The sequence below is a fragment of the Oryzias melastigma genome, linkage group LG24, assembly GCF_002922805.2.
Source record: "Oryzias melastigma strain HK-1 linkage group LG24, ASM292280v2, whole genome shotgun sequence".
Classification (NCBI taxonomy): domain Eukaryota; kingdom Metazoa; phylum Chordata; class Actinopteri; order Beloniformes; family Adrianichthyidae; genus Oryzias; species Oryzias melastigma.
In genome coordinates, this window is record NC_050535.1 from 17,593,244 (window position 1) to 17,607,638 (window position 14,395).

General features: G+C 39.9%; 2 protein-coding genes across 6 annotated transcripts in view; both read right to left on the reverse strand.

Annotated features, from left to right (window-relative positions):
- Positions 1 to 7,833, reverse strand: part of col12a1b (collagen, type XII, alpha 1b) — a 146,268-nt gene extending 138,435 nt beyond the window's left edge. For 3 of the 5 annotated variants that reach the window (XM_036210692.1, XM_024290518.2, XM_036210693.1), the window contains exons 1-2: positions 4,853 to 7,833; positions 513 to 629 (exon numbers count right to left, since the gene is read on the reverse strand). In XM_036210692.1, the coding sequence (XP_036066585.1) occupies positions 513 to 629; positions 4,853 to 4,925 (190 nt within the window). In that variant the 5' untranslated portion in view covers positions 4,926 to 7,833. The remainder of the gene's footprint in view (positions 1 to 512; positions 630 to 4,852) is intronic. The other 2 variants (XM_024290520.2, XM_024290521.2) reach the window with 2 other exon arrangements.
- Positions 7,834 to 8,397: 564 nt separating this feature from the next.
- Positions 8,398 to 14,395, reverse strand: part of mei4 (meiosis-specific, MEI4 homolog (S. cerevisiae)) — a 53,168-nt gene continuing 47,170 nt past the window's right edge. The window contains exon 5 of the mRNA XM_036210577.1: positions 8,398 to 9,878. Within this exon, the coding sequence (XP_036066470.1) occupies positions 9,816 to 9,878 (63 nt within the window). The 3' untranslated portion in view covers positions 8,398 to 9,815. The remainder of the gene's footprint in view (positions 9,879 to 14,395) is intronic.

Consider the following 14,395-nt stretch of genomic DNA (forward strand, 5'->3'; position numbering starts at 1 on the left):
CATGAATGAAAATAGACAGACAGTCGGTTTTAATGCTGAGATTTCAGCAGTGCTTTCACATTATGCTCTCATTTGGTAATTTCTTTGCGTTTGTAGAATTTTCAGCTCAGTTTTAGGGCTTAATGGATTTTGGTGAAAATTTCAGGTTTATAAAAAGTTTTCCATTAGAGCTGTGGAAGGGCCAGAGGAAAAAAAGCCTCTACAACAGATTCTTAAAATCTCTGAACGTTTTGAGGACCTATCATACTGTAACTACTGTGATTAAAGTGCCTAAAATCTTTATTTGATCCTTTTGGGATTCTTTGTCCGTCCATTAAGGGTACATTTTAGATCAGTTAAAGGTAAAGTTTCATTAGCTGTCACACACTTAGGTGAGAAATATTTGTCAAACACGTTTCTGTACAAATCAACACAGGTAATTATGGGTAATGTTGCGGCCTGCCAGGCACTTGTAATATTGCGGCCCCAGTGAGATACCACTTGTATTTTTTCCTTTTTTCTTTGGCACCCACCTGTGTTTGAAGTCATTTGTATTCTGTAGCCTTGAATCCTTGTCTGCGGCCTTCTCCACAGCATTTGCACTGTATTCTCATTTAAAATCTTAAACCTCAAATCAGTCGGAGGGTCAACTGCGGAGAGGAAGCATCAGGATAGTTAGTTCTTTGGTTGACAAGAGGCAGAAGTATTGTGTAGTTTTCCCAGCAGTTCACAAAACTGGAGCGGGTAGTTCATGCAACAGTTAAGGTGTGAGGAAAAACAAAAAAATGATTATAGTCAACAATTGAGACAACAACACAGCAAGACGTCAAAAACACAAGTGTGACAAAACACAGTTAAGGACATTTAAACAGGCGGGGATGTGACATGTTGGCATATTTGGATGCAATCAGGAAAATCCCAGCCAGCAAGGCTAAGAGGGGCTCATTTGGTTTAAAAGTGGGCAGAAAATGTGGGCCTCGATTGGGTTTGTCCACATTGGCTTGAGTGGGCACTCAGTGGGTAGGCTCGCCAGCCAGCCTCCCAGTGGACACGTATACACTCTGCTGTATTGAGCTAGCGAGCTTCGCTGTAGCGAGTTACACTGTAACGAGCTAACAAGCTTCGTTGTATTGAACTAGCGAGCTCCACTGTAGCAAGATCTGTTGTATTGAGCTAGCAAGCTTCGTTGTATCGAGCTAAACTGTATCGAGCTAACAAGCTTTGCTGTATTGAGCTAGCTAGCTCTGGTGTAGCAAGCCCTGCTGTACCGAGCTTTGCTTTAGCGAGCTACTCTGTGTCGAGCTATGTTGTATTGAGCTAGCAAACTTTGCTGTATTGAGCTAGCAAGCTCTGGTGTAGCAAGTCCCACTGTACTGAGCTTTGCTGTAGCGAGCTACGCTATATCGAGCTAGCAAGCTTCGCTGTATTGAGCTAGCGAGCTCTGGTGTAGCGATCCCCGTTGTATAGAGCTCCACCGTATCAAGGTAGCGAGCTCCGCTGGAGAGAGCTTCGCTGTATTGAGCTAGCGAGCCGCGCTGTAGCAAGCTAGCGAGCTCTATTGTAGCGAGCTCCACTGTTGTCAAGCTAGTGAGCTCTGCTGTATTGAGCTAGCTAGCTCTGATGTGACGATCTAGCGAGCTCCAATGGCCACTTGATGGATGGCTAGCGTAGCAAGTCTACCCACTGAGTGACCAGTGCGGACAAACGCATTGGGGGCCCACATTTTCTGCTCACTTTAAACCATATGGGACCCACTTGGCCTTGCTGGCTGGGATAAAGCAAACTGAATTTTACCACAAACGAAATGAGACTGAAAATATTTTTACCTTTAATTCCAGCTTTTTAACCCTTTAATGCCTGTTTTCTCACCAAATTAGCTATAAAATTACCTAATTGTAGCATATATTTAAAAGCAAAAACAGAAGTGAATATATTTTTTAATAGCTGGGAATAAATTCAGGCGTTAAGGGGTCAAATCGATCATTCTTAAGTTTTGCAACAGCCTTGAATTCATCAAAAAGTGAACACTGCCTGATTCACAGCATTTCAGGATGATATGAAACAATCACTTTATTTTTATCGCTATCAAACCCGCTCTTTCACAGAATAAAAACCGTCCCCTCCTGTCATAGAAACGACATGGACTCATACGAAGCAGTTTGTCCATGACCTCAATCCAACTCAGGCGGTCGAATTGACTCAATAAAAAGGGTGATTGTACAATGGATAGAACAAACGTCATTTGGAGCGTCCATTGCAAATAAAAGAATACACAACGTCAGGGTTGTGTACATCTTTTCTCCTTTCCCAACACCACAGATTCTTAATCTATTTTGACAGCAAGATAAAAAAAAAGGTCTATGGAGTTAGATTGGGGCCAATATTAAAAAAAAAGAAAAGCCAAATGTCCAAACCTTTTTGCTGTTCTAAAATAAACATAATTTCTTTCTTTATTTTTTTCCATTTTTAAATCTGAAAATTTCAGTTTCAAAACTTCTGGTGAAAAAATGTTTTTTGAAGTTTTTTTTTTTTCCAATTTCAACTTTTTATTTGAAAACTTATGGCCATACACAGGACCAAAAGTTTTCAAATAAAGAGTTAAAAGTGACAAAAAATTTAATGTTATGTCATGTTAAATCCTTTTTTTACTTTTAACTTTTTTTTTTTCGTTATCAAATCTGAACATTTCAGTTTCAAAACCGTTGGTAAAAAATGTTTTTGATTTGGCCCTGTGTATGGTCAAAAGTTTTCAAATAAAGAGTTGAAAGTGAAAAATAAAATCAATTTCAAGAACTTTAAATAAAAACAAAAAACTTTTTTTTCAGTTTCAAATCTTTTTGTGACTTACTACTCCCCCTGTTGTGGCTAAAAATTCTGAAACTTAAATTTTCAGATTCGATAAAAGAAAAGAGTTGAAAGTGGAAAAAAGATATTAAACTGAAAAACAACAGTTGTGAAATTGAAATTTTGAGTTTTGAAACCAAAAAAACATTTGAAGCTGAACATATTTACATTTCTGTTAGAACAGCATAACGTTTTGGACATTTTAATTTTTTTTGGGCCAAACACCAACATTTTTTTCAATTTGCTTTATTTGGGTATAAAATAATATTGGCCTCAATTTAGCTCCATACAAATCCAGTTATAGATAGTTTAAGAACCAGCGGTTTTCACTGTTAACGTATCGGTTAAACATGGAAAATCATGCGCCGTGTACATGAAAAGTTGTTCAAAACAACTTGGAGCAACTGACAAAAGTTTTTTTTCATGTACACGTGATTTCAGAATATTTTAGAATGATATTCTTCAGGTTGGGGTTTCAAAGCTTGAAGGTTGTCTTGAACCCTAGCTGGCTAGAAAACAAAGAGATGTCTAAGATACTTTGAGCCTCACTTGGTTAGATTGTGCTGGAGAGGAACTGAAACCCTTCAATCGTGTTTAGATAAAAACTTAGTGTGCAAATAGAATAAATTAAATCTAACGAAAAGTGGTAATTTTACCTTTAATAATAACAATTAAACAGAAAGTCGAATAACTACTGCTATCAAAGATGCGCATTGTGGACCAACAAAAACTAAAGTTCTGGTTTATTAAAATTAATGAATTTATTAAATAAGTTTATTAAATTTCTTTAAACTGATTTTTTTTTTATTCACATTTCTTGAGTTTAAGATGCTTCACTTCTAGTGAACTTTTGAAGCTGCAATCAAGGTAAGCAATAAAACTACAAAATCATTCGCAAACTTTTCTTTCCATCTAGCTACAGTTTAAAGAGCAACTAAACCACCAACCATTAGACAAGAAGTGAAGAGTATCACTGTAAAATATTGTCGTGAAGCCGAGACTCAGAGTCAGGGCTTTACAAGGAGGATTACAGGACATCAAAAATGGGAGGAACCACCAACCTGATAAATCAATTCAAGAGTTGCAGGCTGCTGCTTCTGTTTCCAAGCTGGTGTAAAGCATAAAAAATACCCAAGAAACCTGCAGCTCTCAAATCAAACACACAGACCCCATCCTGCTCGTCTTTGAAGCTTCAACTCGTTTTTCTTCTTTCATCTCCCCACTAATGTCCCTTTAAAACACTGTTGTTTATTTATTTCTTTTAGCTTTGGCTCCACTTTGTCAAACCGTTCCAACTTTACAAAATATATGACCCTATTACTGAAAACTGGAGAGGCACAAAGTACAAGCTGAGAATCACAGGTGGTCAGAAACTCCTTTCCACTTTTATTTCAAGGACATCCAAAGCTGCAGAGAAGCCAATTTTCTAAACTAAACTAAACCTCTGGGGAAAAAAAAAGTATAACTCATATTTTGTCTGATACTTCTGTCTGGATAAAGGATGGAGGGAGGAAAGTTGGACGCCTTCCTTCCTTTCTTCTTCAGCGCCATCTTTCCCCCCTCCCTTAAAGAAATGCACTTTATAATAAGACAAGTTGAACAAGAGCGCCTTCTGGTGTGAAAGAAGTTCAAACTAAATGAGAAATTCACAGAAAGATAATCAAATTACTATTCTCACATTTATGTCTGCATAAATCAGAAATAAAAACAGGAAATTATTTTGCTTTTCATTTTCCTTCAACTTCTTTCCTAAAATCATATAATGTCAGTAAACTTGACTCTATTTTATGACAATTTAACTAAAAGAAAATCATCTTCAGAGCAAAACTTTCAACCTAATGGACATATTTGGAGGAAAAACATAATAAATTAAATCAAAACCACACATTTTTTTCTTAACCATTATAGTTTTTATTCAGACTTGAATGAAATAAAACATTGCAGGACAGAAAAAGAGCAGAGCTGAAAGTCAAATATGTTTTTTCAAAGGGAAGAAGATGAAGAAGAGGAGGATGAGGAGCGGCTTTACCTTGTCCCTGAGCTTGGGAGGACAGCAGCAGTGTCAGGAGGGCAGCTGCTGCCACAGAGAGCCCGCGCTTCATCTTCAACTCCTCTGATTCAGAGCCGCATGCATAAAAACTGCTGGCAGAGAGGAGGAAGTTTCAGCAATAAAAGAAAAAGTCCTCTAGGGCTCAAACTTTTAAGTAAAAGAACCTCCTGGAAAAATGTCGATAAAACAAATCCAAAGTTTATTTATTCATTTTTAGGTCTTCAAAGGAAAGAAAAACTGCGATTTTAACGTTAATATTCTCTTTTCTGATCTTTATCTCTAAAATATCCGTTGCCACCTGACAAAATCTTCACTAAATGGAGACTTTGCGCATCAAGAAAGTGGCCAGAGCGTGCGTAATTACGCAGCGCTGCGCTACAAAATCAGTCTGTGCGCTACTTACAAAGACTGATCCAACTGCAATTAAAATCTATGAAATTATAACATTATTTTAGCTGAATTACTGCATACAAATGTCTGGAGAAAGAGAAAACTTGGCACTGACCTATGAAGAAATTCCCTTTTCTTTTGCTTTTAATGGGGGGAAAGTGAGTTACCAAAAGGATAAAAAAGAAAGAAAATCAAATCTTTTTCTTTGCAAAAGTCTGAGGAGGAAAAAAAAAAAAGATGTTCCGGAGATGAGGTAGGGAGCTCCGTGCGTATTAGGTTTCCAGACTCCTCAGCGAGTCTCCTACCAAGTGGGAAGATTCTCCTCACAAACCGCTACTTAACAGGGGGGCTGCTCCCAGTTCCTCAGCAGACGAGCCAGCCCCCCCAAGGAAAACTGAGGCTGCCAGACATACGGAGACGGGAACTCACACTCTCGGAAACTTTAACATAGTTTTCTGCATTCCTTTCCGATGATGGAGGAACTTCTGCGCGTCTGTCACAGAACGCGCAGCGCAAAGGAGAAGCTGTGAATGAGAAGAGCGTCGCTGTCCGACACCTTTAAGCTCTTTTTGCTTTTATGGATCAATGGGAAAATATCACAACGTGATGAAATCTTCACCGCAAGTTTGATCCAGTTTGAAGAGATTGCGCTGCAGCAGGAGCCCTTAAAGTAGACCCCTGAGCATTCTGCTGCAATAAAGCAACATTTCAACAAAATGTGTTTTTAAGCACCCAGCTGTGAAAAAAGCATCTCTGTATAAATTATCTATTCTGTCTAGAAAAAATTTGAAATACAAAGTCTTTAACATCATATAAATTTAGGGTTCAAACAAAAATTCTATTTAATCATATTCCCAGGTCATACTTAAGTTTAGAAAGCTTCCAAAAACGGTTATTAGACCTGTCAAAGTAACTTTATATTTGAACAAAAGGAACTCCCTTTGGCTTTTGATTTATTTGAAAGTTGTGCCCTCTAGTGGTGAGAACACTGCTTTTTTTAAATGAAAATGTGTAGTATCACCTCCAGTAAAGGAAGAGTGAAGATAATTTTTCACCCTCGTACGGACATCAGGATAAAGTACTGCCTCATGGGAAGAGTTATAAAGCAATATTTTGCTGTAAATGTACCTTAAAAAAAAGAAAAACTTGTGTTTTTGCTGGAACTGATAATGCCCATTGATATTGGTATAGTTGTGTGTGTTTGTGTGTGTGTGTCATCCATCGATCTTCTATTCCTTTAGTCAGGTGCACGGTCACAAGGGCTGCTGGAGCCTATCCTTGCTGTTTCGGGGGAAGTTTTGCACTGGAATGTTTGCAAGACTGTTAAACACTCCGAGTTACACCTTCAGAATTTAAAGTTCACAGAACAAAATTCAGTTTAACGTCTTGTTTTATTTGACTTAATTATCAAACAGAAAAAAAAGTGGCACACCATATGTATCCGTCTTACAAACCCAAATAATCTCTTTTGGGTTGCTGGAGCCTATCCCCACAACTGCTGGGTGAAGGTTGCACATGGCCATGCACACTCATTCACACCGAGACACATATTAGAGTCATCGTACGTCTGGACTGTGGGGAGTTGGAGTGCCCCAAGTATACACGAGGAGTTCATGCAAACTACACACAGGGATTTGAACCCGAGCCTTCTCACTGCAAAGCGAAAGTGCCAACCACTACACCACTGTGCAGATCTCCATAGATGTAAATTAGCATAGATTTGATGTACTTATTTTTATTTTGAGAATGACTCTATGAGAACAGAGTGCTCAGTGTGCAAAAACAGATTGCTTAGTGAGTTTACCGTCTCGTGTGATGTCATGCATAGATTATTGTAATGCCCTGCTCTCTGGTTTACCTGAAGTCTCTTTCAAACCTCCAAATATTACAGAACTCAGCGGCACGAGTTCTGACGAGGACAGGGGGCGGGAACACATCACACCAGTGTTAAAATCGCTGCATTGGCTCCCTGTGTGTTCCAGGATTGATTTTGGACCCTGAGGTGCTCCAGCACTGGAGTTTTACTTATTCCTAAGGTGAGGACCAAAACCTACGGTGAGGCTTCTTTCTTCTGGAACAGTCTACTGGAGAGCCGCAGAGCCACAGAGACCGTAGAGGTTTTTAAGAGGCTGAAGACCCACCTTTTTAATTCTGCTTTTAGTTGATCTTATCTGCTTAATCATTCTATTAATTTTAATCAGGGCTGTGAACATTAGCGCGTTAACACCAGCGATGAATCATAAAGAATTAAGAGATGGTCTTTCACTTTAACTTCAGGCTTCCATTAAAACATTTCGTTAGACATTACCCCACTTATACCATGGTCACTTATAAGAGAAATAATCATTCAATCAGTTTTTAGTACTTTATTCTTGTTCATTTTTGTGGTTTAGATCATCTTTTTCACAAAAAGCGGATTAATTGATCCGTGGTTTGGTGCCATATTATACAAATACATTTTACCTGGCAAAACATTGTGATTAATCGTGATTAATCACAACACAAAAGAGCGATTAATCAGATTTCTTTTGAAGTTGATTGACAGCAGTAAATTAAAAAATGTTCTAAAAGTAGAGTTTCTTGTGTGATTTCATATTGTGATTATTCGCAGATAAGTGGTCGGCAAATACTGAGACCAAAGACAAAATTTAAAACGATTAATTTTTTCCAGTTTGTGATTATTTAGTTTTTTTTTTATTTTTTTAATCGGCTCGAATTTTAATAAATATTATTTTATGTATTTAACCTTATTTTCACTTTTATGTTTTGAATATATTTTATGTATTTTATTTTAACATCTTACTATGATTTTACCCCAGTCTTTCCTGTGGGGATCTTTGTACCAGAGCCTGCTGGCTTGGTCTGGGCTCGCTGGCGTGGTTGTCGCCCTTGCTGGGGCGGCTGGAGTTCTACATGGCAGCGTCACGACTGTGGAGTCGACTCTATTGCTGTCCTGGTCTGGGTGGGAGCTGTGGTGATGTTCCTGGTATGATAGAATCCTCAATACAGTTTCCTCACAGCAGAGCCAAGCCTGAAGATTCTGTTAGAAGTTATTTTTTAAGTATTCATTGTGTTTCGGGTCGTCGGTTGTATGTATTAATGGAGGGGAGGGTGAAGGGTAGGTTGGGTTTTCATTGTGTTTTTTTTTTTTTTTTTTTGTAAAACGCATCGTATTGCACAAAGTATGAGAAGCGCTTTTCATAAAAAAAAAATTTTTTAAGTTAGATTTGATGATTGTAACTGAAATCAAATTACAATTTAAATGTTTTTGTCTCAAACAATCAAAGTCAGATCGGTCATGATAGATTCCACTGTTCTGAAAGTCTTAACCTAAAAAAATGTATTTGTAAACATTAAGTTTTGCCATCAATAAGTCTAAATACATCCCACTGCATTTTAAAAATATATATTTTAAATAACATTCTGTCAGAAATTGGATTATTTCTTAATTGTTAAATTAAAAAAAAAAGTTAAAGGCTCTAGAGCTGAGTATTAGTTTGATTCCCAGAGCTCCTTAATTGGAAGAGTGTTTTAATTGAGCTGCAGTGTCCTCATGAATAACAGTAAACTACGTCTTCTGGAGCTCGTTTGTTGCTCTAAAAAAACGACAGAGTTTGAGATCAACAGTAACAGTTCTTTCCTGACAGTGAGAGTGGATTACTGGAGTTTCACTTATTTTTCTCAGAATCATTTGTGAAAGCACATATGTGCATCTTTAAATACATTTTGATAACTAAAATCTTGTTTTGTTTCTCCAACTCCTTTGATGTCTGCCCTGTTGTTTTCTCAAACGCCTGACGGACAGGTTGTTACACTCTCAGGATGGGACTCAGTGACCGCTCGCAGAGAAGCAGATTGTTGGTCCTTGAACACAATTGTGTCAAGCTGTTCAAATTTTCTGCTTACTCTCCCCCAACACTGATCAATAATTCTGATTAAATCCTGTATTGACACCGTTTGAAGCCCCTTCGCCTCTTTACGCTCTGGCGGAGGATTATACGGATACTTTGAGGACATGAAAGGATGCCAGTCCTTTCTGTTCCCCTCCGAGCGCTCACTGTGTTTGTGGAGCTGTCATACAATATCATCGATAAACCGGGGAAGCTTTGAACAATTTATCCAGCAGGGGGGAGTAGAGTGAAAGAAAAGTCACAAAGGTGGAAAAGAGACAGAAAAACATGATAAACATCAGAGTACATTTGATTTTTCCTTTTCTATGATGTCAAACTTTGGTTCATTTGTTGGTTTGAATCATGTGACAGTAAAACTGTAGATGTGATCGTATATTTTAAAAGCTGCTGAGGGAAATAAAAGAACAGGTGTGGGCATGAGGCAGCAGTGACACAGCTTTTTTTTGTTCCTACTGATGGATAAAAACTGCTCTTCAAAGCGCAGCAGGCATATCTTGAGAATGCAGTGTGCGGACAGCATATAATCAAAGTCCTCCTCTGTGAATTCCTGCTCCTGCTGCATTAACATTCCTCACAGTGACAGCGCTCCCTGATGGAGTCATACTTCTTCTACCCTCGATTAAAGATCTGATACTTACCTGTCATCGAAGGTGACGGAGCGACGGAGCATCTGCCGTCGCCTTTAAGAAGATGTGTCCACTGGCCTGAAAATTGAAAAGGGTCACTCGGCTTTGAATTTAAAGTTACAGGACAATTAAAAAACAAAAAGCCTTAGAGCACGTTCATGCAAACAATGGGCACCATGGGAAAATCTCGTTTCAGTATGTAGGTGTTCACCAGCATAGTCTCTTGAATTTATCAGAAAACAGTTCTCTAAAATGTGTCTTCAAGTCAACTGATTACTTAACAGAAAGTGCTCGATTTAGCTTAAAATATTCCTTGCAGAGAACTAAACTGTGTTCTGACAAGCGGGAATATCCAAGGTTAGAATTATCAAAATGAAAGCAAAAAGCACAACAAAGGTCTAATCCCTCCACGAAGCCTTACCCTAAATTTGTAATATGCATTGATGAGATTTGGATTATTGAAGATTTCCTGCTCATTTATCAGGATTCCACATTTGAAATGCTCCTCTGACCCCTGTGACGTGACCTGACCAGACTTTACCTCACTTCTCACTCAGTGACAGCTGGGTTGGACGGTTGCCCCCTTCATGACCTTAAACAAGATTAAAAAGGCTTAAGACAATATGCAACGTCCCTCAGACACGGACGTTGTGCTTTAGTCACGGCTGCCCCTACGGGTTGATACGGGCTGGTGGAAAAAAAAGGCAAAATTTGTAGATTGTAGACGGATCAGTGACTCAATAGAGCAAAAGTATTCATGCACATATTTTTTCCTATACGTGTATGATGTGGGCGTCAGGTTGCAGCGAACCCTGAAACAACATGAAAAGCTAAAGAAGTGGGGAGTAGGTGAGACGCAGGCACGAAGTACGTATTTTTCATTTTTTAAAATCCTTTTAACCCTTGTGCTCTCTTATGGGGTCCAGATGACCCCACCCTTACATTGATGTGTGATCCGTCCCATGACAAAGGTGGACAGGATTTTATGTCTGCCAGGACACCAGTGAAGATAAAAAATCCTTGAAAAAAAACAGTTCAGTGCGCTGTCTTGTGGGGTCCAGATGACCCCACTTTTGATGTAAACATGCCTAGAATAACACAAGGGTTAAAACTTCTGCACAGTGCAAGGAACTGTTGGTGTTATTCAAGTGATGCTTAGAACCTGACAGAATGGAGGAAATTAGACACCCAGAGTGTTGTTTGCATTGACATCCTACAGGGGGCGTCCTATGGACACTTGCGTATCAAGTGCACACCCAGTGAATCCATCGTACGTCGTGTGTGTAACTTACATTATGCTTATAAAATACTTCACAATACCTTTATCACACGCTCGATAATCGTGCGTTCCTTTTTCATGACGATGAATGAATGAATGAATGAAATGGTTTATTTCAAGCAATCAGGAATAATACATGAAAAAAAATAACATCAAACAATAAATGATCCTTGAAGTAACTGCACAAGCCACTGGCAGACACGCCCGTGGCTCCTCTAAGATGAGGGTCGTAGACTGGCAACACCCTCTTCAGACTGGAAAACCTAATGCACCTGTACAGGTCAATCCACGGGTCCATTACTAAGGAATCAGAACAAGTATCTGCACAAAGAGTTTAAAGCGTTTGTCTGATAGTCAAACCTCAGATCCAAGAACAAGTGCGGTTTTCGTCCTGGACCAGCTCTACATCCTCTTCAGGGTGCTGGAGGGTTCTTGGGAGTTCGTTCATCCACTCCATATGCGTTTTATGGATTTAGAGAAGGCGTTCGACGTCGTCCCCCGTGGTGTTTACTGAGCTTTACTGAGGGCCGTCCGGTCTCTGGATGACCGGAGCAGGAGCTTGGTTTGCATAGCAAGTCAGACCTGTTCCTGGTTCATGTTGGATTCAAGGCAAGACTGCACTTTATCACTGGTTCTGTTCATAGTTTTTATGGACAGAATCTCTAGATGCAGCCAGGGCCCAGAGAGGATCTGGTTTGGGGACCACAGAATGTCATCTCTGCTCTTTGCAGATGATGTTCTTCTCTTGGCTTCATCAAGCCAGGACCCCCAGCATGCATTGGAGTGGTTTGTAGCAGAGTGTGAAGCAGCTGGGATGAGGGTCAGCACCGATAAGTCTAAGGCCATGGCTCTCGACCGGAGAAAGGTAGGGGTAGGGGGGAGTGCTCCGGCCCATGAAGAAGGATTTTAAATATTTTGGGGTCTTGTTCACAAGTGAGGGAAGATCAGAGTGAGAGATTGACAGGCGGATTGGAGCAGCATCTGTCTTTACTGGTCAATCTATGTACCACTACTCATCTATGGTCATGAGCTCTGGGTCATGACCAAAAGAACGAGATCCCGACTGAAATCCCAAAAAGAGCTTCCTCTGGAAGGTGACGGGGCCCTCCTTTAGAGATAGAATGAGAAATTCGGTCACGAGGAGTCAGTTGAGGTGGCTCGGGAATCTGGTCTGATGTCTCATGGACGCCTCCCTGGGGAGGTGGTTCGGTCATGTCCCACTGGGTGGAGGCCCCAGCGAAGACACAGGACACGGTGGAGACACTACGTCTCTCAGCTGGCCTGGGAACGTCTCAGGGTCCCCCCAGAGCTCAGTGGCTTTGTGGTAGAGTGTCCGCTCTGAGACTGAAAGGTCGTGAGTTCAAATTCAGGCCGAGGCATACCAAAAACTCTAAAAATGGGACCCAGTGCCGGATTGAAGTGTTAAACCACCAAATGGTTCAAGATCGCGGCTGTGTTTGGAGCTCACCACTCCTCCAGGTGATGGGTCAAATGCCCAGAACACATTTCACACATCTAGGTGTGTGAAATCTAATGGGACTTTAACTTTAACAGAGGAGCTGGAGTAAGTGATCGGGGAGCGGGAGGTCTGGTTTCTTTGCTTGGACTGCTCCCCCCGTGACCTGCGATGAGCGGAAGAAGACGGATGGAAACAAAATGCTTGTTTTACCTGTTTTGTTCTGCAAAAGTTGCTACTTTCTACCAATTTCCCATATAAATGGTAAATTTTGCATACTGTAAAGCGCTTTTCTGTCTTTCTTTGACGGCCAAAAGCGCTTTATAGTCACAGACCCATTCACTCATTCACACACTGATGGTGGCTCAGCTGCCAAACACTGGCACCATCAGAGGCAATTCGGGGTTCAGTGTCTTGCCCAAGGACACTTCGACACATGGGCGGGCAAGGCTGGAATCGAACCCGCAATCTTCCGATCAGGAGTTGACCGTCCTACTGGTCATCTTTACTTTGTTTTGATAACAAACATGTTATTAACTGGCTTAACAGTTTCATTTTGAGATTTTTGAGAAAACAGCCAGACAGAACTTTTAGTGAAAACTTATTTATGAAGAACAACACTTTTGTGGTTGCAGCGTAAATAACCACTTGAAGCTGTTCACTGCAATTATCCAACACAAAGAGACCTTCTAATCAATGGAAAAACCTTCAATTAGAGTCAAATGTGAATTTCAGACTTTATACGCCTAACTTCATAACACAGAGAGAGAGAGTAGATGAATGCATCAATGATTTTTGCGACCAGAGCCAGGGCTGTAGCAGAAAAATATCAATTTTCTGATGAAGAGCTTAATGAGTGCCTAATAGAGTTGTTATTGCCAGAAGAGCATTCACAGGAATGACCATTACAGTAAACCCAAGGGGGATTATGAAGCTGCTGTGCTTACAGAAGGGTGAAAGCTCGACGCTCTATCGGCAGACAGCAAACAGCTACAGCAATTTACTCTGTCACTTACCGAATAAATCTGTGCTGGGCATCAAAGGCAGGCGTGCCAAAAGTTTGGGTTTACATCACAGGCCACATCAATGACTACCACTAAGGGATGAATAATCAGGCCGACGCTTTAAAGGGACACTGGGAAACGTGGTGTAAAAAGGGAACAGATTGTAAAATTAACTGCAATGCAGCCAAGGTCAAAGACTAAAGAGAAAAATCCTAACAAATGCATTCATAAATGAACATAGGCAGTGCAATGAATCAAATAGCAAAGCTTTAGATGACATTGAGGCAAATAATTCCACCGATCTTTAACACTGACATAGGAGCATCAAAGACAGGAGCTTTCTTGTGCTTCCTACGCTAAAACTTGGTGACAAACATTCAGAATGATCGCTAGTTTCCTTCAAGATGGTATTGGACTTAACAGAGCTGTCTTCCAAAGCAAAAGTATCAAATAAAAGTGATACAAAACCTACGTAGAGACCAGACTAAGCAAACACACCCAAAATTGTAAGGAATAATCCACAAAAAAATGTTGAAGTTTACCAAATACTACAAAAATTCTCCCTTTAACAAAGTGCTTTTTAATTTTTGGGTGCAAAGATAGCACTCATTTATCGTTGTAAAACATCCCAATGCATCATGGCTGTGCTGCATGCTAACAAGAAACACAGTGAGGTTGGACTCTCCAATCAAAAGATTTATGTTAAAACTTGTTAAAAAATGGTTGTCTAATGGCATATAAGCATTAAAATCTATTTTAAAAAGTTATAACGTGTGAGGCAAATGAAATAAATTAATAATATTATACTAGACGTGTTTAGGTGCATAATTTCCTTTAAAGGGGCCATACCATAAAG